General features: G+C 31.9%; 1 protein-coding gene across 1 annotated transcript; it reads right to left on the reverse strand.

Annotated features, from left to right (window-relative positions):
• Window positions 1–3,893: 3,893 nt before the first annotated feature.
• On the reverse strand, window positions 3,894–26,490 carry LOC129223832 (maltase A2-like). The gene is made up of 10 exons (XM_054858192.1): window positions 25,863–26,490; window positions 23,513–23,680; window positions 22,835–22,971; window positions 18,783–18,908; window positions 15,718–15,816; window positions 15,085–15,185; window positions 11,720–11,903; window positions 9,717–9,866; window positions 7,942–8,043; window positions 3,894–5,699 (listed from the first exon to the last, which is right to left on the reverse strand). The coding sequence occupies exons 1-10, from the start codon at window positions 26,308–26,310 to the stop codon at window positions 5,328–5,330; spliced, it is 1,887 nt and encodes a 628-aa protein (XP_054714167.1). The 5' UTR covers window positions 26,311–26,490; the 3' UTR covers window positions 3,894–5,327.
• Window positions 26,491–27,048: the final 558 nt, after the last annotated feature.

The raw sequence follows: 27,048 nt of genomic DNA on the forward strand, positions 1-27,048 counted from the left end.
AAAACTACTAAAATCAATATTTTTTTCCCTAAAATTCAATGCATCCTGTCCTTTAGTATTCCAATGTAAAATAACAACAAATAAAGTTGAATTGTTTAAAGAATTTATTGTATTTATTATCCACCTAAGTTAAAAACCTATGATTTTATGAGCACTTTACCCCACCAGACCCTACAGTTTGAAACTTCCTACAATTGATGTTATTTTCTTAATTTTTAAATTTGTTCAATAAGCCATTGCGCACCATTCTTAATACTCCTTGGTGCCACCCTGTGTTATATATATAACTAAATATTTAACATAAAAAGTGAATGGATGCATATTTAAAAACAGTAGTAACCACAATGGTATGGAAAAGAGATTAGTGACTTTTTTGACACAGTTTTGTTTGCTAGTTCTTGATTGCTGGCTCATTAAAGCCAAGCAAACTTCTTTTGTTTGTTTTAATGTAATTTACCACTGAGAACTAAGTGTCATAATAATATATTGAGTGAAAAATTAGATTTTCCATGTTTGTAAACTTGTCATCTGATTTGTTCCAAGCCCTAGAAATTTCTTTCTCATAGTTGCACTCTTCTTGTTTTCCTTAAATTATTCAAATCACCTCTTTTTAGATTTTTAAGTTTCAGCTGTAGTTTAACAAACACATCAGCCCAGATGTCACCTTGACTTCGAAATTGGTTAAATCTTTCCTTGAACTGTTACTAGAATTCTCTTCGTTGTTTACTAGAATTCTGGTACATAAGAATGAACTCTAGCTAAAAAATTCTTCAAATTCATTGTCAACTGATTTAATGTATCCAAATATAAGGTCAATACTTTTTTTCAAAATCTTATATAACTTTAAGTTTACCTCATTCATATGAATCCTGTGAAAAATTGCAAATTACCGACCTATTTATGATCACTGCTGCTCTGAGGCATAGGCGTCATATTTTTTAGGGTATTCTTGCCAGATCATCGTATGGGCTCCCTTCTAGTTTTTAATGTTGCTCTGGGCCTGGGCTCCACTGCTGTGGTAACCCTATCCTCCCCGACGTAAGGGCCATAATCTGCAGGAATTTTGGTAGATGTTTATTGTTAATAAATATTAACAATAATAATAAGGTCTGGTTGGGTAAAGTGGTCATAAAAAAACAGGGTTTTTCAACTTAGGTAAATAATAAATACAGGAATTCCTTTTAAAACTTCAAAAAAAATTTTTTGTTGTTATTTTATATTACATTAATAAAGATCACACTGCACTGAATTTTCAAACAAAAAAAAAATTGATTTAAAAGATCATTTTCTTTTTCATGTGTGTTGATGATCTGGGTCGGGGCAAAGTGGTCATATTTAAAAAAATGCATCTAAAACCACCATAAATAACCATATTTTTTTTTAATGCTCAACACACTTTTTGAAGATTTTAGCTTTAATTAAATAGTCTTGATGGTAACTATGGTGAAAAGTTGATTCACCAAGAATTTTAATTATATTTCACTCCTGGATTTCATCAATATCATCAGGAAAGGTGTGATAAGTTGCAATGTTTTATTTCTTTAGGAATATATTAAAGATAGCGTCTAAATGACATAAATTACGTAATCAGAAAATATTACAATTAAATAAGTTCGGAAAAAATACTACGTAATTAAAAAGCTTAAGAGAAAAAAATCTTCAAGCTTTATTTATTCATTATTATGAAATATTCCAAGTTCTAAGTTTCTCCTTTTTACTGATATTTAATATGATTTTTTTTTGGAGAGGGGAAGGGGGGGGGGGGGTTGCAGAAAATTATCTATGATTTTTTTTTTTTCAAATATTATATGAATACTATCTTGCTTTAATTCAATCGATATGCTATATATCAAATTCTAACTCAGTTGTATTTAATTCAGTTTACCTTAGAAACAGTAAATGGCTAGTAAATTTAATATTTCACTGATATCTGTCTTATAGAGAAAATTAAAGGATTTTAGATGAAGGATATAAGTTAATCTTAACCTATGACCACTTTACCTCATCTTACTTAAGTTGTTCAACATTATATAAAATGAATCCAGCTTAGCGGTTTATGCAGACCTGTTCTAGAGACAGTTGTCCGGGAAGCTGCCTGCCCAACCAATCTGCTCAATATTTAAATAAAATTTTACAAAGAAGTTAAAAATTGTTTTGATTTTAAAATGTTTCATGTGGACACAAAACAATTGTTTTTCTCGCAGAATAAAATACTGTCTCGGTTTTGGAATTTTGAATATACCTCTTAATTGTAAAAACCTAAAATAAAAAATTTACCCTCATTCATTAATTTTTAATACTAATTCTATTCTTTATTTAATTTTTGACCACTTTCCGCCAACAGACCCCATTTAAGTTTTAAACCCTTTGACGGTCCTGGGTCATGAGTAAGATCTATGAAATTCTTCCCCATAAAAATATTTTTCGGACTAACTTGCCATGCAAATCAAGTGCTCTACTTTCTATCAATGCCTAGCTACTGCCCTGCGCCTCTGACAACAAACAATTAGCATCAGAAAAATAAGTGTAAAATGCTTTTGAAACATGCTCACTAGGGCATGATAAGACATTCAAAACCATCAACGAGTTAAATAACCATTAAATAATAATTTAAGTTTTTTTTTTTTTTTTCATATTTTGAAGCACTAGTAATGTGCATGTCACTTAAGATGAACATAGATTCGCCATCACTGTGTGAAGACTCTTTCTCCTGCATTCTTCTGTTTCTCTTAAGCTTTGTGCTACAGGGTGTTTTAAAACAAATGAACCGATTTCAAAAAATCATAACTTTTCGGATTTTAATCAGTTTAATTAAATAAAGGTATTGTTGAAAAAGGGAAAAATCTAGAGTTTCACGGAGTTGCGGACAGGTAGCGCTAACTCTCTTTATTGGCCTGCCATTTCAGTGTGTGTGAAAATCGCGACTGCACTTTGAAAATTGTATTGTGTTCTATGCTTTGCTAAGTGCGAGTCCGAAACAAATGTTCAGGGGATTTTCATCGAGAATACCCTAGTATTGAACCTCCAGCCCCAAAGAGCATTAGAATATGATATAAACAATTCATAGCAGTCAATGCAGACATGCTGGCAAAAGTTTCGGACGAATTTGAATACCTGGTACACATACGACATCCAAAGGTGGACATATTAAGTACCTTTAATTTTATATGTAAAAAAACTTGATCATTATCTATGCAGTATAAAATTATCTGAAGTATTTTCAATAGTTTTCATAATATAAGCATTTCAAATCAGGTCATTCTCTTTGAAACACCCTGTATATTTAATATACTAAAGTAAATATTTAAAAATTTGAATATTTATTTTTTTCAAATTAAGGATATTTACATTCAACCATAAAAGCATGTGTAGCTGATGAAAGAATTATAAATATATCCTTTACAATTAGCGATTGCAATACCAGTATACCAAACATCAGTATATTGCAATTTAGTAATGCCGGTGTTAGCTGAAAATAATAAATAGTTTTCAATTAACGAGTTTTAAGTTTAATTTATTAGATATCTACTGTTAATTTAGATCTGGTTGCCACCGTGACCTTTCAAAACTTTCCTTCTTTGACAAACTTTTCTTTCATGAAAGGAAAAATTTGAAGGAATAGTATTATTGTAATACAACATTTTTCTAAAATGATGCCTAATAACTCTTCTCATTAAATGCATGTAAGTGGGCATGCACGTATTTTAACCTTCCGTACATTTCAGGTTTTGGTTCGGTAAATGAATTTCCGTTTTCCAAAAAACCAAGTTCAAGCGCAATGGCAATGCACGTGTCATAACACTCATCATTTTACACTACATTTAGTTTAAAATGTATAAATGCAAAAGAAATGAAGTCAACAGAGACTTAATAATGAAATCAAGACATTAAAGACTTTTAAAAAGTTCTGAACGATGGTGCTTTACTGGTTTATTTTTTTACATTGGTGTTCATTTAATCTTCTAGTTATACTTTTTAAGCTCTCTGCTGTTCTGCCTTGGCTCTTTTGATGCATGTCTTCTCATTTATAAACTCAACTCTTTTGTATTGAAAAAGGGATCCTTGTAACCCTGAAACATGTGTATGCATGTCTCTCCAAATTTGGATTAAGTCGCAATATTTTCTTTTTTTCTAATATTGGTACCACAGCAGCCAATAAAGTTTTTTGAAATGTTTTGAGGTAGAAAAATCATGCTAAATTTCATTACCGATGTTTAAACTTTCAAGGAAAAGCTGAAAGAGATTAAATGCAATAGTGAAACCTGTATATAACGATACTGTCTATAATAATAAACTTGTCTATAAAGATATGTTCCTCAGTCCCAGCAAAATATCAGCATGAGTAATCAAACTGTCCATAACAATATTTTTTTAGGTCCCAACAGTATCGTTGTAGACAGGTTTTACTGAAATACATTTAAATAATACTAGAGCATCCCTTTTATGCAAATTTGTTGCTTTATATTATATTTGGTCCCAAAATAATGGATCAACATATGTATCTCAAATATAATTTTTGCTTTATTATCTGATTAGAAACTATCTATTGAGCCTTAAAACCTTAATGTTCAAACCTTAGTCAAGCCCTTCATAGTTTTTAAAATAGGGTACTTTCCTCCCAAATTTCAAAACCTACTTTGGTTTTCAATATTGCTTGCAAACCATAAACAATAATGCAATGATACATTACGTTTTAAGAGTAGTAAGTACTCAAGGCAAACTATAGGTTAGAGCTTTATTTCGTAAAACAAATGTGTTGCTACCTCTATGTAATAGGTAAGCAAAATTGAAGCAGTTTTTGAGCATTCATATGCAGACAATTCTTAAATGATGCAATATTTATTTTACTGAGAATGCTATCAAATTGTAGAATCATGACTGAACTTTTATATCAACAGAGTTAAAATAAAATCACTCATTAAGCATATAATTCATTTAAGAGGAAATTATGAAATTTTTTCAGACAAGTTTGACTATAGTTATATCAGTACTCAAGATTATTTCAGCACCAAGTTATACCTAGTTACCACCTAAGTTATTAGAATTTTTTAAGTGTTCACTATTTTAATCTTGAATATGCTTCATATTGATACTAAGATAAAAGAATTAAAATATAGCACAACCAAACCAATCATACAGGTTGTGATTGATTTCATTGGTTCAAATATTTTGCACTCAAAAGTAAAATAACAAAATAAAATAAATATTGCATTCAATTACAAGTACTTTATATTCCACATGAGCATTTTTAATTAAAAAAAGTTAAAGAATGCAATCATTAAGTTCTGCCATTTTCTAAGATTGTTTCATTCCTATGCTAGAAACATTTAACCTTCAAACAATGGAACAAAGGTGAAAACAATGGATTGCTTCGGTTCTAATGTTATCTGACTGAGCTGAACCTTTGGTCGATCTCCTTCTGCCAATGGCCCACTGAGTAAATTATGACTCCTAATTTCAACATGAGCCATCTCTGGTAAGTGAGGATTTTTGTTAGAAAAGTCTATAACAGTTGTATTGGTGCCCGTGTTCAGCACTACCATGTAACCTGGGGATCCTTTACGAACCCTGATCATTGAGAAAATGTCGTTTGTAATCACTGGATATTCTTGCTTTCCAAAACTGAGAGCCGGCTGCCCCCTCAGAGCCAGCAACTTTTTGTAAATATTCAAATGGGATTGCTTCTCATTTTCCTGAGCCTAAAGAGAAAAGAAAAAAAAGTGTGAGTTTCATTTACAGTTGAGTATACTACCTTGTAGAAAAGTATCTCATTTCTCTTTCCTTTCTTTTTTAATTTTGTTGGAGGATCCTTTTCTAAGATATTGTTTAAAATTTAGAAATATCTATTGGTAGGATCAAAAGGTTAATTAATAAAGGGATGCCTTGCAATAGACACATGAGGCACTGAGAAGCAGAGGGATGTAAGTGGCAAAATTAAAAATTTGAAGATAACCAGTACAAATGGTAGGTGAACCTCTCCTCTGTCTTGGGGAAAGAGATGGTACTAGTAGCCCTAGTAGGTGCTGCTGTACAGCACGATTTAGAAAAAATTTTCAATGAAAGCCTACTTAGAACCTAATCTTAAAACGTGCTTTACTCAATACTTGAAAAGGTCGACTTACATGCCTTTGCTTCTCACTGCCTCATACATAGACATAGAATTTCGACTTTTGCGACTCCCAGGTCAACTGATTTGCTTATCTGCATTTACAGGTAGAACTCAGAATCATATCAGAGCTAATATGAACAGTAAATGGATTCTGTTCAGTTTTTTTAACTACAGTGAAACTTCAATAAGTCAAAGTTGTAGGGAATGTGAAAAAAATTTGAGTTATCGAAAATTCAGTTTACCGAATACAAAAACAAAACCATAGAATTACCGCCACTGACGCTCATTAAATTTATAATATAAGCGAAAAAGTGACAGAGTAATGTATCAAAGATAATATCGCAAAGCAACAATAGGATATCTTATTGTTATTCTTGGAACTAGATGTCTTGCTGTTGCTCTGGGGTGATGATATACACTTGCACATACTTTATAATTGCACATACGTAATTCTTGAAATTTAAGAGTTTGTATGATTTGGAATACATAATTTTTATTTTATGTAGGATATAACAATTTTTACTTGCCAGAAAAAAAGATATATTAAAAAAAATCTGTTATCAACCTTTGCATTGAGCAGAAATCTGTTCTTTCATTAAGTAATCCTCGGATACTTTTAAATCATCAAAGATGGAGTAGAAAACATTCAGATGGAATTCTATTAAAACATGCAATGCATCTGCTGCTTTTCTTGCAGTTATTTTATCTGAACCGCCAATCGAAACTATTTCCGATTTTTTAAAATTGTTGAAAACTTGGAGGCACACTCATTTTCAATGTAATTTCCTTCGTTTTTGCTACGCTACAATCGAAAAATAAACCCGAGTATACGTACTCCCGTAATTTTTTTACATGCTATTTACGTTCTGGTTTCCCCCATAAGCAAGTTTTTCTTTTCTATCAAAGGAAATGAAGTAAACATTAATTTAAAAATTGGCTTCAGAGATTTATTTCATCCACTTTGTATGGACCCCGTTTGATGCAATGCAAGGGCAGATTTATTTATTTTTGTTCATTCTTTTTGGAAGAAATAAATATAACAAAATTAAAAAAAACCACAATTTCGACTTATAAAGTTATGTTAGCAAGGAAACTTTGACGCGAGTCATGAAATAAAATTCGACACATCCAATATTTTGACTCGACAAAATTTGTCTTATCAAAACTAAATAACATTTATTCTCCATTCAGTTAGACGAGAATCAATATTCACTTTGACTTATCGAAGTTTTCGGCTCATCGAAGTTCGAATTACCGAAGTTTCACTGTATTTATTTTTGTTATTTATCAATAGTTGTTGCTATTCATTCCAACATTCAATTACTATACACTAGACTTAGATGAAATGGAAAGCTTTCTGCGAACACAAATTCTAACTGGAAAATTTTCTGCAAATAATTACTTTGCCTAACTCACCCTTGAATAAAGAATTAAATCTATATTCAAATATGAAAGAGGCCAAAAAGAAAAAAAAAGCTTTAAATCGTTTAATTTTTTTTTACAATAATAAAGTTTGCGCTTATTTTTCACCAACTGAAGAAAACTGTCAAAACCATTATTTTTTTCACACATGTACTTTCAAAGGATTTTGGAAAAAAGGCTTTAACAGAAATAAACAGAGTTTTTTTTTTTTTTTTTTTTTGAAAATTCCCTTAAAAAATTATTTTTTTTAATGTTAGCAATTTGAAAAAAATTTCTGCAGAGCCAAACATTTTCTGCGAATTCCGTTCGCATGTTTGTCTATATTATGCAAGACTGCTATACGCCACATAAATACACAACCTTTTTTTCTACACTTTACAAACCAAAGAAAATAACTAAAATATACTTACTTTCACATTAATCTTTGCATAATCTGGATGCAAACTCAATGCATTAGTACCGTTCGTAAAACCACCAGAAGCATCATCATTCCAAGGCATTGTAATTTTGGACTGTAAAGTGTATTAACAAATTAATGTAATACAAGCAATAGAAGTAACGTGAAAAATGAAAGCAACATGCAATATTAAATGTAGCAGAATAGATTAGACACATTAACAATTGTCTAATTCTTTAATCTTTCACTTATGTTGCTGATATAACTGTTGTACCAGCAAAAAATACTCTCTTTGCAACCATGCGCTTGGCAAACCCATGGAATCATAGGGTATACAAAGACTGGTTTTTACACGGTGATATAAATATGCATAAATTTGTTTTATACAATAACATCGCTGAAATATATTCATTAACTACTACATATTAGCAAAATATGCTAACAGTGAAGTCTCTTTATTTCTGCTGGGAGGAAAAAGTTGAACTGTGCTGTTTGAAATACATGATCATTAAAAAATTTCAGATTTAGAGCTTTTGGCAAATTTTTAAAAATTAAACTCAAATGAAATTTCCTAAGAGTGAGTTCTTGCTTAGTAGACCCTGTTTTACTATCTTCTTTGTTTTTGTATTGAGAAAGAGGGGAAATGGGGGGGGGGATAGTTAACTTTTGTTTGGAAAGACTTTCACAGCAGTGAAATTATCTATATTTAAAAATAAAAAGTTTTTTTTTTGTGTGGGGGGGGGGGACAATATAAAAGGATCTTAGGGAATTTATTTTTTTGCAAATTTATAAATGGTATGGCCTATTAATTAATCATAGAAAATCTCATATTTAGCATGAAATAGTATCAAACCAATAAAAGATAATGTTCACAATGGGGAAAAGACTACAAAGACCACATTTTTTCTACTTGAGAAAATTTTCAAAGCACTTTCAAATTCATTTCTATTGAAATTAAAACTCTACTAGCTGCATTGCTTAGCATTACATGGTCTAGATCAAAAATAAAAATTGTGTCAGTGATGCATATTCAACAATCAGGTTTAATTAACAATCTAAAAAAAGTGCAAAATTTCCAGTAAACATGTAAAAAGGAGCAATTTTCTGACTCAAAATTTAAATTTAGACCTCTCTGGATATCTTATCACATTACAAGATATAAACATTCTGTTTCATGGATCTTCTGCCCCCCCCCCCCCCAGGTGAATTCCCAAACATGAAAAGATATCTGTGCCAAATTTGGCAAAGATCCGCAACAAACTGGATTTGTACAAGGAAAAATACAAAATAAAAATGTGATGATAATACCTGAACATTAAATTACCTGCAAAATTTGGCAATCAGATGTTTATCTGATGTAAACAATGGATTTGTGTAAGGAACACACATAAACATGCATCCATTTCTACATATGAGTCTGTGAGAAGCGAAGGGATGTAAGTGGCTAAATCAAAAATTTGGTGATAACCAGTACAAATGGTAGGTGAACCTCTCCTTTGTCTCAAGGCAAGAGATAGTACTAGTAGCCCTGCTAGTTGCTGCTATACAGCTTAATTTAGTAAACGTTTCAATGAAAGTTTACCTAGGACCTTATCTTTAAACGCATTTTACTCAAAACTTCAAAGTGCCCACTTACATCTATTTGCTTCACACTGCCTCATATATAGATGCTAAATATGTCAGAACATACGAGCTATATTAATTTCATCCCACTGCCACAAAATCTTTGATTTTTGAAGACAAAAAAAAAAAAAAGCAAACAAATGTAACATAGAGCAGAACACTTACTTGAGTCTTTTCTCCTGGTAAATCTGTAAGACCTAATTCATCTCCATAATATGTTATTGGAGTTCCTTTTGCTAAGAAAGAAACCATATGTATTCCGTCCAATAAATCGCCAACTCTAGTAGCTAAGCGTTTAAGGGATTTGCTTCCAAGCTGTAATAAACAATGAATCAAAACATGTAACATACTTACTCACATTATATATGAAACAAGTTTTCAAACTGTGTTTTGTGGACATTCCTGGAGATTCCAAGAGTCCAAACAAACATCCAGAAAAAAAATTATAAAAGATTCACACTAGTTGACTAGTGTTTATTAATTAAAAAATAAGGACACTGAATATGAAATGTGAGTGCTAAATAACATCAGCTCAGTAGGCTTAGGTTTTGATAGTTAGTGTAAAAAAAATGTAATTCAATCTGATCATTAAATATAGTGCAAGCATTAGTAAAACCAAATCAATGCTATTTTACAATGATTTTAAACAGAAATGCTCAACTTTAATCATGTGAAATACAAATTTACCTACATTAGTTTATTTTAAGGACATTCAAGTTTCTCAACCATAACTAATTCAAATTTTGGTTACATAAAGATTGCACTTTCTGGGGTCAATTTAATAAATTATATTAGGAATAATCATGGCTAATTAAGATTTAAAATCAAGTTAGAGAAGCTATCCTTTACATTAATTTCTGCTCATGACTATTGAATCAAAATATAATTTTCAAGGGTGCAGGTAAAGAACATTAGCAGGGGTGGATCCAGAAATTTTTGGAAGGGGAGGTTGAGTTTAAATAACCAGGTTAATATCTCCTACTTAAAAAAGTACCAGCTATTCAGGGGAAATGGGCAACCCTCAAATGCTATGGAGCACCCCCTACCCCCAACAAAAACCCTTTCAAATTACACTCCTTCCCTAAATTTTTCAATTGCACAAAATACGCCATAGATCAAATTTATTAAAGTCATATTTCTTTATGCTAACAGGCTGGTTAAGTTAATACATGAGATTAAAGCTATAAAATAGTTGGGAAAAGCACTCAAAACACACATAACAAGTGTGTTTGAGATGGAAGAGTGGTCTGAAAAAATGGAGGGGGGGGGGGGGGGAGACAGATTTCGATATTTATTTAATTATTTTATTTATTTTTGACTTTTTTTTTGCGATATTTTTAAGATGCATTAAGCCTTCTTTCATGCTTTTTTCTTTCTTTTTTGACTGTTACTGGGAAAGTAGGCTAAAAAAGGATATAAATAATTACATAAATTGAGGCAGTGAGAAGAAAAGAGATGTTTAGGTGGCAAATTAAAAATTTGGTGATAACCAGTACAAACAGCAGGTGAACCTCTCCTCTGTCTTGGGGCAAGAGATAGCTTTTTTTGACTCCTCGCTTGCACCCTGACTATATTGTGAGACGTTATATGGAACACATAGATGCAGAACTAACTCAAAATGTCTGGATACGAACTTGATTAGTGCTTGACATCTACACACTTGGCGCAGAGTTGCGCTTCCACGAATACAAAAAAAAAAAAAAAAAAAGCCGACTACCTGTCAGCACAAGGTATTATTTTATCTGCCGCCATCTGCCAGATAAATTGCCTTACAACAAAATTTGCATAAATCACAATAAATAAAGAATTGAATAATTAATAAAAATAGAAAACAGTTCAAAGTTCTTTTCTGATCCATTTCACAACAGTTTTCCTAGCCCTAGTAGGTTCTGTTATACAGCATGATTTAGAAAAAAATTTCAATGAAAGCCTACCAAGGACCGCAATTTTAAAGGTGTTTGACTCAAAACTTGAATAAGTCTCTTTGCTTCTTACTGCCTCAATTGTTAAAGAGTTGACATTTTAGCCACCTTAATGATGAACACAATATGAGCAAAAAATTACTTCCGGCCCTACAAAAAAGGTTTTGAATATTGAAATATGGGATATTCTTCAAATATTAAAATGTTGTTCAATTACTATTATCATTTTAACACAACAATACTTACTAAAATTGCAGACCAGCTATTTTCGGGCAACATTTTGATTTGTTTCTCAAGGTCACTCGCAGATGTATCTTCTTTTAGATTCGTTAGCTGTGTACTGATTGGCAATTCTACAAGAGTTACAGTCTCATTACCAGCTTGCACTGTATTGGTACCAAGTGAAACAGGAACATCAGCAAGCAAAATCCTAGTAAAATAAAATAGCTCAAAATCTTACACCATACAACGTTTTCATTTAAAAGAAGTTCAACATCATATCAAAACACTTTAATGTAATTTAAAAAATTAACAAACAAAACTTAAGAAAAAGTACTTTTAAACATCATTCACATTAACTAGAAATTTTCATACAAATAAGAGAATTTAAAATTTGTAACAATATTTACCACTGTTACTACCAAGTACTCTGTAATAGAATAAATATAAAGGTGAAATAAGAAATAACAACGTCAAAAAGCACAAATTGCAGATTACAGCAAACACTTGTTTCAACATTACAAGGAACACCTTTTTTTAATGCAAAAGAAATTAGCTTATGGATGAAAAGACGTCCCACAAAAGCCTCCTTTTGTCGGATGTCTTTTCATCCGTAAGCTCGTTTCTTTTGCATTGAAAAAGGCGTTCCTTGTAACGCTGAAACACACGTCTGCAGTAATCTGCAATTTCTGCTTTTTTCACGTTCTTATTACTTCACTCTTCAGCACAAAGGTATTTATTTTTTTTATCTTAACTATATAGGTGCTTTACCCTGACAGTTTTTGCACATTACTAACAATAACGTAGTTAAAAAGTTGCCAAAATTGTTAAAATTTAAAAATATAAAATAAAGATTGAAAAATTATCTTAATGCATATGATTTGGAAGCATGAGAAGCAAAAAGTTGTAAGTGCCAAACTTACAAATTTGATAGTAACTCATACAAAGGGTAAGAGAAACTCTCATGCAGTATAAGGTAAGAGACGGACCTGGTAGTCCTGGTAGATATTGCTATACAGCAAGATTTAGAAAAGCATCCATTTTCACCCTCTGCTTCTCACTACCTCATTTGTGTAAATTCTAATTAATCTCTTCATAAGTTTTATTTATAATATTTATGCAGAAAAAAAATGTATTATTTTAATTTCTATTAACTATGACTAAGAAATACTTAAAATAAAGAAAACACTTTATAAAGCATTTGTTATTGTGTAACTGTTAGTCTAAGTACATAAAATATTTACTGTAAATAAATTATATACTATTCCTAGCAGTATATGATATTGAAGTTTTTGAACAATGTAAACTTCGAAATTAAGTAATAAATATCTTTTTACTTACAGAGATTTGAGAATTTTAAATACGCAACAAATTAATGGGAATTACACAATTTTATCGAAAAATATTGTGGTATAAAATCACAAATGAATTATTCTTTCATATCAACACTCACTTCCGGTAAAATCCACAATTGAACGGGGTGGTTTCTTTCAATCAAAAGTCCTAATTTTAGTCATTGAAATGGATAGAATGAGCAAAAAAAAAAAAAAACATGGACACAGAAAATACTTTCATTTTCCCCAAAGTTTTTTTTTTTAAATTAATTTTTATAAATGTCTGATTTTTCAAACAAGGCATGGTCTTGATGATGTCACAAATGATGCACTTTGCCGCATCTTCCTACTATGTTTCCACGTTATGATAATCAAGCAGCAAATTAAAATTGCGCTCTACGCTTGCTATCAACCATATCGTTGCCAATGCACATGAGTACAGATGCAAATTTAATATTTTGATCTGTGAATGGCAACATTGAATGGCATTTCATCATTTGTGATGTCACACGACAGAAGTGTAAACAACGAAAACGCACCGATTGAAGTAATTCTTTAAAAATATTAAACTTAAATAAATTATTTAAAAAATGGTCGGATCCTGTTTTTAAGGATGCTCTTTCAGAAAAAAAAAACTTTTAAAACTTTGGAAACTACCCCCATTATTCTTTCATACCAACACTCACTTTCAGTTTATCGGCGGTAAACCGAAAGTGAGTGTCGGTATGAAAGAATAATACAACTGTGGATTTTATACTACAAATGTGATCGACTTTTTTTCAGTGTTGCATAATATGGGTTGCCGTACAAATTATTTTTAGCACAATTTCAAAAAGTTCAAGTTAAAAAATACATTTGTTTCCAAAATGCAGTATACCTGATCATGCTAAGTCAAAAAAAAAAAAAAAAACTAAACAGAGATTGAAAATTAAATTCCCATATGAAAGTTTCACAGCAAGCTTTATTGTAAGCTAGAGATGTATAAAGTTTAAGAAATTAAAATTGAAAAATTTAAAAAAATGATTTCTGTGTTCAAATCATGTATTCTTGCTGGGAAGATTTTTAAGCAAAGGCAGGGCCCAATACAGGCTGATTTTGCTACCGTTTTTCGGTACCTTCACAAAAATCTTGTTTTGAAATAGGTACTTTCACAAAAATCAAATAGTAAAATCAGGTAGCTTCACAAAAACATAGAAAATTTCGCAAAAATTCGCATTTTAAAATATAAAATTTGTTTCTCTGTTTAAAACAAAATTTACTTATAAAATAAATTCTAAGCAAGTTTATATGTACAATAGCTTAAATAGCAACCTTTTGGTGGTATTTTAACTAATTTTTAGCCGTTTCTCGCCAAAGTGTATTTATGCAATATTATTGCAATCTTTTAACATGTTTTGGGGAACCATTTTCTCATAATTTCCAAATTGTACACAGTACATAGCCCATTAAGCTGAAATTATGATGGTATTTTCGGTGCTTCTTAGGTTTTTAGCTCCCCTAAAATTTCACTTTGTTCTACTTCTCTTTTACAAAAATAGGATGCCTCTAAAAGTTCACAAAAACAATGCTGATGAAAAAAAAACTTTCACAAAAATAGAATGATGCAATACTTTCACAAAAATAGGTAGCGAGAAAAATATCCTGGATTGGCCCCTGAAAGGTGGCAAGAGCACTAAAAAAGGGTGAACCCCTTAAAGCTAGGCTTTTTTTAAAAAAAGGAATATGGGCTATATTACTGGATTTCAACACCGTTATTGATTCTAAAATATTCAAAACACTGTCTCAGGATAAGTCAGTTTTAAATCAAAAGGTTTTGGCATGATTACTCATGAGACCTTTTTTAGTGTGAGACCCAGACTCAATTTAAAGAAAAGGGAAAATACTGCAAACATAGCAAGATTAAAGATTTTCTTTAAAGAGAAGTTATAATTCTATCCCTTAATAAAAAAGATTGATTGAAAACACATAGTATATGGGACATTTGCTTCGCAGTGTATACCTTATATACAGTAAAGCTACCCAAGTAAAGCCCTTTCCTAAAAAAAGATCATTACTCACTTTTGAGTTCCAGATGATACAGTGAAGTTTTTCAAAATTTCTCTCCACTCTTTGAACAAATTCAAATACTCAAACTGATTGATGGTGTATTTATCTTCATTCTAAATGATAAATGAAATAATGAAAAAAGAAATAAATTAATGAAGTGAACAGAAAGTGATTCAAATAACAATACCAATACATTAAAATTCTTTATACATACCTCAGTAATAAACATCTATGAGTAAGCATCTATGATTTATTTTTAACATCATATCAATTATTTGGAAGTACCATAATACAAAAATTTTTAATTTTTTTTTTTCGCTTAAAGGCCTTTAAAGGATGTTATTTTCTTTGAAAAATAATGACAGATTTTTTGTTCTAATATTAAATGCTGGAGAGCATGGCAAATTTACTTTTCTTAATGCAAATTGCCAGAAGAGTTCAACTTCAAACGCTTATCCTGTAAAATTTCATTTCTTCGCATTGTGGCACTTCTCCCAAATGAGCAATATAGCTATATTAATTTAATGTTTTAAATTAATTTAATTATTTTTTTTAATCGTATTTTCTTTTCCTTTTGCTGAGTTACTATCTGATTTTAACAGAGGTGGAATTATAAATTAAATTCAAGGTAACATAAAAACATACCTGATTTTTAACTTCCTCGGATTCTTTCACAAGCAAATGAGGGGCTCCAAGAACTCTAAAACCACTGACACCTTTTTCAAGCCAAAATCGCAAAGTATCCTAAAATATTAAGTGTAAGAACAAGGATTAGTTGATTTAAATCAGTTTGATTTAAATCGCAATTTAAATTAAGTGATTTTTTAAAATCTTTCATTTAAATCAATCAATTTGAATTATTTTTAATAAAATCATTGATTTAAATTAGTTGATTTAATCTTTATAAATGAATTTTGCATTTTTAGTATGTGTGGCTCTAAATTTAATTATTCTGCATTCTACAATCTTAACTTCAAATGACAAAACAAGGTAAACCCCTCTTTCTGTGTGCGTAACAGATTTCCAGACACTTGCAATACTGTCGGCCCGGCTTAAACGAATACCGTCGGTTCCAAGAAATATTATTCAATTAAGCTGGGAAATTTTATTTACCTTTCTTGGTTGACAACTTTTGTCTTAAAACATAATAATTATTCAATCTAGGTAATAGAAGAAAAAATGTTTTTGATCAAAAAACATTTTAAATAAGCTAAGTAATCATCAAAATAGTATGATAATTAAGTATATATAATACAAGTTCATATGAAAATTATAAATATGTAATTTACAACTTGAGGTATTAAATCTTCGTTTAGACACCTTTTTTCAAATTCATATTTTTTGGAGAAAGTCCTTAATAGTGGATTCCTAGCTTAAGGTATTATGAGAACACTTTTCTAACTTCAATTACGGTGTTTTACGTAATTAATATTTATCAATTTCTTATCACCTACAATGTTAATATTTCGTTGTGTTTTTGAATTTAATTATCGATTGTCTGTTGGTAATGGCAACGATTACAGGGGTCTGTCCAGGATTTTTCACAGGGTTTGTTTTTTGTGAAAAATCAAATAATTTTGTGAAAAAGGAATTAATTTTGTGAAAAATCAAAAAATTTCGCAAAAAAAAAAAAATTTTTTTTTGTTAAAACGAAATTTTAGAATTTAGAGATGACACAAACTGCATCAATTTAACTTAAAGTTGAGTGTTTTCCTCTTCTACGTCGATAAAATCATTCTGGATTTTTTTTTCTGATATTTGGCGGGGGGAGGGGGGGCATCGCTCTTTCAAGTATCAATATTTATCTTCCATTCTACATTATGTTAAATTATACTAGATATATTTCTGTACAGTACTTTAAATAATTGTAACAAAAATATAAATAAATAAAATAAAATTCAGATTAGGGTTCAGCATTCAACTTTTTGACCCAAGACATTCTTAAAAAGCACAGAATTTCGTTTAAAACTTATAAATTCCGTGATTTTAACAAAAATAAAAAGATATTTCTATTGTTTACCTCTTAACAAAGCGTAATATTCATCAAAAATTCGAATTCCCATAGCGGATGCAAAGAGATCGCAATTCTCAAAGTGAAGGCATCAAAAGTATAAAAACGGCTTGTAAAAGAAATGTTTTTGATAAAATTATTTTTAAATTGCATTTTAGAGTCCTATGATAAACATATCATTAATATCTGTGGACACAGTTGACCCAAAAAATAAAATAAAATAAACCATCTATTCAGCATTTTAATTTTTGACTCATAACAGAAAATGGAATTTTGCTTTAAAAACTTGAAATGAGAGTTCTAGCAGAAATAAAGAGACCTTTCATTTATTTGAATCCTAATAAAGCGAAGTTAGCTTGAAAAAAGAACAAAATATGATTCTCATATCGGATGTTAAAAGATAGCATTTTTCAAAATGTAGACATCTAAAGAAAAAAAACGTTAATTAAAAGAGTTTATATAAAGTTAATCATCCTTGTTAGCATCGAAAAATCAAAACCCATATAATTTTCTCCCAAAATAACAATTAACCATCTCACCGCACCCCACCCCTAAAAACCCCACCGTAAAAACGCAAATATTGACAAGCTAGCAAAATTATGAGAATATTTTCTAATCAAGTCATTATAAAGGTTCAACGCCAGACACTAAGTGGTGATAATTTTGAAGTTGGTAACCCTATCTCAAGCGATCATCAGATTCCTCACCCTTACTATACCTTTGCAGTTCTAAGTTCATTTCGCAGATACATATTATTGTTATTGTTTATTAAATCATGAGCAGAGAGAAAAGTTCTTACCAATGCCTTTTCAGAAAAGTTTACAACACCACTGCTAATTAGCTGTGATAAAACAAACAACCATTATATTTATTTGGCAGTAGCAATTATTTATCCCTTGCAGAAGCATCCCAAGAGTGCCAATTTTTTTTTTTCAAAATTAGCCGATTTTGTGATTTTGTATAAGCTGATGCGTTATTTTGCTTTCAGATTTGCTCTTTCAATAAACAATTTGTGACAGATCCGATCTTGTTTATCAGAATTTTGTGAAGGGTCCGTTTTGTTTGATCAGGATTTTGTGAAAGGTCCGTTTTGTTCGATCGGGATTTTGTGAAAGGTCCGTTTTGGTTGATCGGATTTTTGTGAAGGGTCCGTTAACGGACCCAAATATCCTCTGGCTAGACCCTTGTATAAAATAAACTAAATAGAATAGTGGAAATGCTTTGACAGAATGTGAATGTTGTTTTTCCCACCTGTTGTTTGCCGAAAAACACTAGTTTAAATTTTTATGTCAATAATTGATCTTATTTAATTTATTTTTAATGTATTAAAAATTTTTCTCAGCAAAAATATATGCGAAGGCTGATCACTATTATTAGATTATGCAGGGAAATTATTCAAATAAGCGGGAATCTCTAACATTACACTATGGGGAAATATTTGGTTACGGGAGATTTTATTCGTATAAGCGGGGTATTTGTTTATCCTTTACCCGATTAAGCGGAGCTGACAGTATTGCTTTTACTCCAAAATCAACTCAGAAAAATTAAAATTTGCAGTTTTTCTAGGGGAAAAAAGTAAGCGTTGTTAAAATATTTTATCTTGACACCAACATAAAAAAGTAGTAATTAATTTAAGAAGCAAAAATACATTCTTTGTTAATGCCAGATACATAATTTTCATGAATATCATCTTAGTTACCTTTAATTCTTCTCTGACAACTGCATTTCTTAAATTGTAATCAGGTTTTCCTTCCCCATAAGTAGCAAGATAATACTGGCTCCGTTTGTCATTCCATTTCCAAGCTGATTCTCCATCTGTGGATTTCTGAAAATGTATACATTAAATAAAGCAAGTTTTAAATTACTTTCACAACAATCGAATGAAGGCAAAGTGAATAAAATTGCAATCGAAATGTGAAACAATTCAAAAGTACTACAAGAACAACAGGTAAGAACTGTTTTATTCTTAAGCAACAAACATATCATTCAAATGGTTCAATAACATTTGCTATGAATGAACAAGGCTGTCAAAACAACTGCGTTGAGTATCATTTTAAGGGATGCAAAACTGTTATTTATAGAAAGCTGGATTTAAGACTACAAGATGTCAGAATACATGGAAGCAATTTTCATGCAAAATGACAAAATTATTTTTTTAATTTTATTTTATCTATTCATTCACTTTTTATAGAGCCTATGTTAACAAGAAATACTAATAAATTTGGAGGCATGCCTATGCAGAATCTCTGCATACTGTATATAGTCTAAATTGGACAACATTACAGGCTTTGAATGCATAAGTGGAAGTAATGCATGGGTAAGTAGACTCAAGTAAAATTTCCTGAAAACAGGGGGAAATTTTCGGAAACTATGAGGAAGCTAGACCCCCCCCCCCCCCCCAAAAAAAAAAACTTTTCAAATAGGTATACAAAAATCATTAAAAAAGATCATTTAAAAAAAAAAATTTCCAAATAATTTTTCAGTTTTAGAATGTGCTGTTAACCCAAAATTTTCAGAAACCGCAACCAGGGCTGCATCCAGGGGGGGGGACGCCCTCCTTCCCCAAAATGTTTTGTACCGTAAAACAGAAGAAATTTTTTTTTTTTTTTCAATTTATAATGTCAGAAAGGGAAAATAAAGTTTTTTATTCTTAATTTTGTAACTATTAAACAAGTGAAAATTTGAAGAAATACAGAAAAAGCAATTCTAGTTCTCATTAGATGCAAAGCATACTTGAAATTTAGACCCTAAATTAGGGCTTCCTGCTCTCTTTCCCAATTCAATTCAGGGCCGTCCTGGGCTAAGGCAGGCCCTTTGTCAGTTTGGTAGACTTACCCTCCTCGAGGGGGCATGCACAGAAATTTTGGGGCCTGTCACAAATGACTGTTTTGGGCCCCCCACCATATTGTTTACCCCTATTTTCAACCCTAGTTTTAAAAATATTGGGCCCCTTTCAGGCTTGGGCCCAGTCCAACAGGTGTCCCTTCTCCCCTTGTGCACGCCCCTGCCCTCCTCCCCCTAAGACTCTAATAAAACTTACACTGCACCGATTCTGAGACGGGGACTCTCCAAGGGCCGGGCCCCTAGTTTCCTATTAGGTTATTATCTGGTTACCAAGATGTGCCAAATTCAGCTCCTTGATACATCCTGAGTAAAAAATGCAAAAACCATGATTTTCGCATTTTTGTAGCATGTTTTTCAAGATGAATTTTTGTGACTGATATGTTCCATGTCTTGCCATTTATTTAATACCGAATTCAGTATTTTGGAAGTTCTTTTGTTATATTGCTTGTTTTTATCTTACTTCTACTGCTAACTTATAATATCTTAAGCATGAGGGGAAAAATAACACTAGCTCTACTCTTTTTCCATTTCCTGCACTACTTGTGATTGAATAAAAAAATGTTTCTTTTCAGAAATATATCATTGCATTTATTTTTAACTTAACACGGGTGTGTCTTACAAAGTTATAACTCTTTTGTAAAACTGTGCAATCAACTTCTGAAAAGTGCAAATAAAATGCTTTAAATAATTTCAACTGTTCCAGAGTCTTTGAAAATTATTCAAGTTTTTGAAATTCCTTGAAAAGTTCTTCAATTTTGTCTCTTATCAAGAAAATAAACTATGAATTTCCAAATGGCCAGAATATTACCCTTTCGTTCTTATTTTCTGAATCTCTACACCATTTCTTTTAAACCATTTTGTACAATTTTTATACTGTAGGGCATTTGATGAAAGGGGGGGGGGGGGGAAGTGATCAAAAACAAACTATACTAAAAGCTAATATGAGCAAATGACTATGTGCTTCTCTTTTCTCTCTGTCGATTAATGTCAAGGATTTGTTGAGCAAGCAATTTTTAATTTGATTGATCTTGATTTTCAAAAGAATGTGTAACTTTCAAAAGATTTTGGTAGCCTATTTCTCTTCATATTTTTGTAGTCTCAATTACCCCATATAAGGCCTCAAAATACAGATTTTTATATCTTTTTTTTTAAACATTTCCCGGGGAAGACGTCCCTGGACCCCCTGAAATTATGGATGTTAACGGAGCCCAACTTAAATGGACACTCTCCTGCTATCCTTATCACTATAAGTGAATAAAAAAATAATAAGAAATTAAAGTAAAAATAACAGTCCACAGTGTTCGCGCTCAACTATCCGTAACATGGGTCCCAGGGACCCATTAATGAAATAGATTTGGGTCCTTTGGTGGAAAAAATGAGTCCCTTAAATTTTAAACAGAAAATCTTAGTGCGTAAATGAATAATATAAAAATATTTATACTTGGGGGGGGGGGGGGGGGAAGGCATGAAATAAAATAAATTGGTTATTTTTGCCCTAATTCTTTTGTGATTTTATCATTGTAAAATTATTTTCAAATAATACACTTGCAAGACTCAGTTATGTGAGAAACTATTTGGTCAGTTACAATGAGATTAACTCAAAATTTACTTTAAAAATGGGTTTTACCATAAAATATAAAACAAGTGCCTCTGATTGATCAAGCAAAAAGCACTCCCTTAACTTTTGTTTTCCTGGAAATTTTTCTTAGTGAAAAAAGCAAACAGACCCCCCCCCCCTTCCCAATTATCATTGGCAATTACATAATAATAATAATAAATCGCAAGCGAATAAACCCAACGCAAAAATCGCGATCGCAAAAACGAAACATTTTCTCATATGAGTGTGAAAATTGCTCATTTGCAATCTTAAATCAGTATATTTGACTTTATTTTGACTTGTTCAAAGCTGCGATCGATTAATACCCGACTTTTGCAAGTCCAAATAAAAATAATCCATCAGAAAGAGATGAATTATTAGAAAAAGAACAAGGTTAAAGTGCTTTTGTATAAAATTCAAGTATTCATAAGCAATTTAACAAGAAAAATGTAAAGTTCCGAACTCTTTGTGTTTAGCACGATCTGGAAAATATTCGCCATTTTTTTTTCTCCCCTCTTTTTTTTGGGGATGCAAAATGATGATTTTCAAAAGTAATTCTGGTTACATGAATACCAAATTGCAATATTTTTACTGTACAATTGTCTTGTATTAATCCTGAAGATTGCATTGAAAACCTCTCTCATTTTTAGTCTTCATTTCTGTTTTTAGGAATTTCCTCAAGACAAAAGTTGAGGGAAAGCTTATTCTTAGAATACAGTACAATGGGCTATTTGTGAACTTGCTCCCTGAGCTCTGCCCAGGAGGTCACTGTAAGCTCCAGTCTTATCACTAAAATTCCATTGACTGGTCCACAATTGGGGTGTGTTTGAATAGCTGATAAACAGATAGGGTCATTTTAGTCCCTTTATGTTGATTCTCCTGGTCATTTTGAAGCTTAAAAGCATTTACTAAATAGATCTTTGGCATTTTCTCCCATTTTTTTTTTTTTTCTGGTTCTTATTTTTTGGGTTTTCTGGGTCCCTGGGACCCGATTTTTCGCGGAAGTTGCGTCCCTTTCCCGCGAATTTGCGTAAAAAACCCGCTATAGCGCGTAAACGCGAACCCTGGTCCAACAGTGGAATCTTTAAAAATCAAGACAAAAAAAAAACATCTTCTACAAAAATATTTTTATGCGTGTGTGTGTGTCTATGTATGTGTTAGGGCAATATGCGAAACCGGGGCCCTCCCGAAAATAAATTCTGGATTCGGCCTTGATGGCAACCCCAACATTTTCTGATCACAAACACCGTGAAAGTGAACGAAGTAATGTGAAAATATCATGAACACATGAAAATATACAAGAGACTTACCCAATCATTTGGTGGTGATTCTTCATCAGCCCAGATATAGAAGTCTTTATAAGCTGGTTCACTATTTTCGCTCTGTTCAAACCACTTGTGTTTTGCACTTGAGTAGTTTGGATTGAAATCAATAACAACCTTCAAATCTAAAATAATTGAAGCAACAATTAAAATTGCTTAGTAAAAGACACCTTTTATTTAGGGTCAAAGAAACTGCAAATTGCATTACATGGTGGTAACAACATCCAGGAAATAAAATTCCTTGATAATTTCCTGATCCAGCTCTAAAAATGTCCATGATTTTACAATAATGACTTTCATGCAGCTCTATAGGATAACATGCATAAATAATGTCAAGTGAGGAGAAACCATAATGAATGACAAAATCAAATACAGCACAACTTTGTTAATGCAAAGACAACTTGAAGAATCAAACATCCAGATCATTCGGGAAACATTGGTAAAAAGCTAAACAAATCCAGAAATAAAACTTTTCATCTATTACGATAAAAATTCATGTTGTGAAACAAAATTAAATTGAATTATTTAAAATGAAATACCTTGCTTACTTTATAAAAAAAAACTTTTTTTATTTCAGTATCAAGTGAAAATCCAGGAAATGTGCACTTTGAAGTAGTTTTCTCAGAATATGAAACATGATTATGCTTCAAAATAAATCCAACTTACCTTTTTTGTTCATCTCAACTAAAAGCTCTTCAAAATCTGTAAGTGTTCCCAGTTTTGGCTCAATATCTCTATGGTCCACAACTGCATCATCAGAAAGTTTATAGAAAGCACTTAAAATCAATGTTCCAATGTTCTGAGTTTTGAAGTAATCCAGTTTTGAGATCAGACCTAAAAATTAAGAAAATACTTTCATTATCTGTCACAGAATTGGAATAAAACTTTAGAAAAACAAAAATTTCATACCAATACAACTAAAAGTAATAATTTAAATGAAAGGTAGGGAGAGAAGTGATAAAGAAAACGAGTAGTTTTAACACATTTCTAAAAAAATTCTTTTTTGATAATAGATGAGCCTAAAAACTTTCATGTAAACTGATTTTTTTTTTTTTTTTTTTGCTTTCAAGTTGATTCACTATTTTTTAAAGAGCAAAGCATCTTTGATTTGGGCAATAATTTAGAAAAATGAAATTCTCAAAATTACTATTTGTTAACAACTATTCAGATTAGGTCACACGATTATTTTTTTTTAATTGATAAAAAGAATAACAAAATATGCTTTTAATTAATAAAAAGTAAACAAATTTACAGTGAAAGTATAATAAACTTTAGAGAATCATCTAATAAGTGTAGTAAATAAAATAAATATTTAAATTACGGGGGAGCAAGGGGTTAGCAATTGCCCTTTCACTTTCTATAGTAAAGGGATTCAGCCCCTCTACTTTTCTATATTCAAAATTAAAAATAAATTGATTGATTCACAGGTCTAAAGAAAGAGGAATGGACTTAATAAGTGTGTTTCATATTTTTACCTGTTATTATTTTATGAAAATAACCTTGGAGCTTTTAATTAGAAGGAGGGAGTTTACTGTTGCCATCTATCCTGATTTTTGAAGCCATATCCCAAATTTTTTAGAGAAGTTCATTTAATAAATAATGACGTACATCCATCATTTTCTCTTTTGTTTTAAAGTCTGCTTTAGGGGGCTCCGCTCTCCTAACCTGCTCCTCCGCACCTTTTTTGACCCCACCTTTTTAGTGCAACCATGGCCTTAGTATGCCTTACATAATTACGAGGTTCTATTTTAAAATTACCAAATCAAAGGCCCTTTTAATTCAGGGATCACACTACTTCAATCTTCATTTTATTCCGAATTAAGTTAAAAAAAAAAACATTATCTGATTTTGAAGGCTTAATGATTTGGAAAGAAGACATGAAATCATACAGGCCTGTCAAATTTTGGGGGTCAGGAGTGGGCAGGGCAGTTGCCACTAGAATTACATATTTAAGCAGGCTGGTTTTTTCCTTTTGTTGTTGTTGTTTTTTTTTTTTGGATATAATATGTATTCAGTATACAGGAGGGTAATGGCGCAGGCTGCACACTTGAAACTTTTAGAGAGTTGTGTTAGGGGCATTTTTTCCTTTTTTGGGGGGGGGGCGGGGCGGGGGGGCCTTGGTTTTGGGGTGGTTCCTACGGTATGACGGGAGGAGGGGGATGTACGCTGTTGCGCTTGGGGGGGGGGACCACCCCTAGAGTTTTTTTTACTCTTTGCCTCCAGAGCCTGATTACCGCAGGGGCATGCGGGGCACAAGCCCCTCCTCTTATATTCAGCAGGGCACAACATCCCCTCAATTTATCATGCTAATTAAAAATAATGATTTCACTCAAAATTCAGAGTATTATAATGATATTATTGATAGTTTTGCAAATTCCAAGACAAGGGAAAAAAATCCTACAAAATAAAAATTCCTTTTCAAAATTTGATTTTTTTACAAATCTCAAAACCACTCCAAGTTTAGTCTGTATTTACTATTAAAAGTTATATCATAGATAACTTTGATATTTACGGAACTAGAATGGCAAAGTTTAACCACATCTTATAGAATTATCGTATACTATATCTCTTCTACTTTTGTGATATGAGGTACCACCAAATTTAGCATGGTTGTGTCAATACGCAAGTACAAGGGCGCCCATATGCAAAATTTTAATGGAGGCTCAAAAATTTTCCCCATGGTTTAGCAGTGTTTCCCCCCATAGAAACCGATTTCAGTACAGATTAGAGATATTAAAAGTTGACACTTTTATAACTTATTCATTAATGGCTGGAAATAAAAAATTTTCACATTTGCGAAGAAAAAGCTTCAGAATCAGCGGAATGGGGGGAGGGGGCACAAATTGAATTTTATGTCCAGTGTCTTTAAAAATCTTAGTCAGGCTCTAGAGGGGGGGGGGGGGACTGAAATAGAAATGTGCCCTAGGTCCAATATCAGAATGATCGGACACTGTTTTCCTCCTCCTCCTACGTAGATTGAAAAGATGGGCGTGAAAACATGACATAAAGTTCTTACCTTTGAAATCTCCAATTCCATCTTCATCCGAATCTTTGAAGGCTTCCACGTCAACTTCATACATTGAAGTTTTCTGGTACCAATCAAGACGAGGTGCAGGGGGACAACGTGGGGCTAATATGATGATCACAACAGCCCCGACCAGCATCGCGATCCACAAAAGCCAGAAACCCACGAACAAGAACATTCTCAGCTTCACCCAGAACGGTTCGTTGGCGTATTTCATCAATTCATCTTTACCCATTCCGACCGTGGTGTGGGATAACTGAATATCCACTTTTGCCTCTCCGTTTTTGCCATCGTAACCATCCAAATCCACGCTCGTGAATTTCACTTTGTTGGGATCGCTCGTCAGCTTCTCCTTGGCCGCAGCATCCTCGTCCATGTTGTCGACCTGATCGTCGTGCTGTTCGCCATTGCACGGGGCTTGCTCGTTGTCTTTATCCATATTTCAATCAACTAAAAGTTTTTGCTTACCCTCAAATTCACTATTTTGTTGATTGTGTAAGAGTACAAAGCTTAGCGAAAAACAGTTCGTTGATTGATAGAAAAGAGAAAAGCACGGACCACAGCGAACGTGTTCTGCTAAAACGAAACGAGGGGGGAAAATGGGGTGAGAAACTGAGAAAGTAAGAGCAGCGGTTCGCTCCTAATGGCTGCTGACGTAACCACTTTCAGCTGACAGCTGTGATAGGCTAGCTGCTCACTAGTTCCGGAATTGGAGCTCGATCCAATCGTCCTGCTCAAGATTTTTAGATATAAGAATTTCTAGTTGTTAATTTCTTCGACTTTCGATTAGCAAGCTGCTGCTTAATTAAAAAATGAAATAATAAAAAGAAGTCTGTCATGTTCGTATTTTGAACTATGATGCGCTATTTTCCCCTTGGATCTGTTTGGATGATGCAATGTTTCAAAATATTAACACAGAACAAATTTCATCAGGATGGAAATAAATGTCGATTTCAGTTAATTATATATTGTAGGTAGACAAATACCCTAATTTTCGAAGAAGCCAATTTTGAGACTTTGAGAAATTTAGATAGCCCTAAATATTCATCTTTCTAAATCTGCAAAAAAAAAAAAAAAAAAAATGTCGAGATGTATTATTGAGAAAACTAGAACAAATTTAATGAACTGCTTGTGATGGAAATTTATTTTTTCTTTCTTGATTAAACCATAACAACGT

The sequence above is a fragment of the Uloborus diversus genome, chromosome 6, assembly GCF_026930045.1.
Source record: "Uloborus diversus isolate 005 chromosome 6, Udiv.v.3.1, whole genome shotgun sequence".
Classification (NCBI taxonomy): domain Eukaryota; kingdom Metazoa; phylum Arthropoda; class Arachnida; order Araneae; family Uloboridae; genus Uloborus; species Uloborus diversus.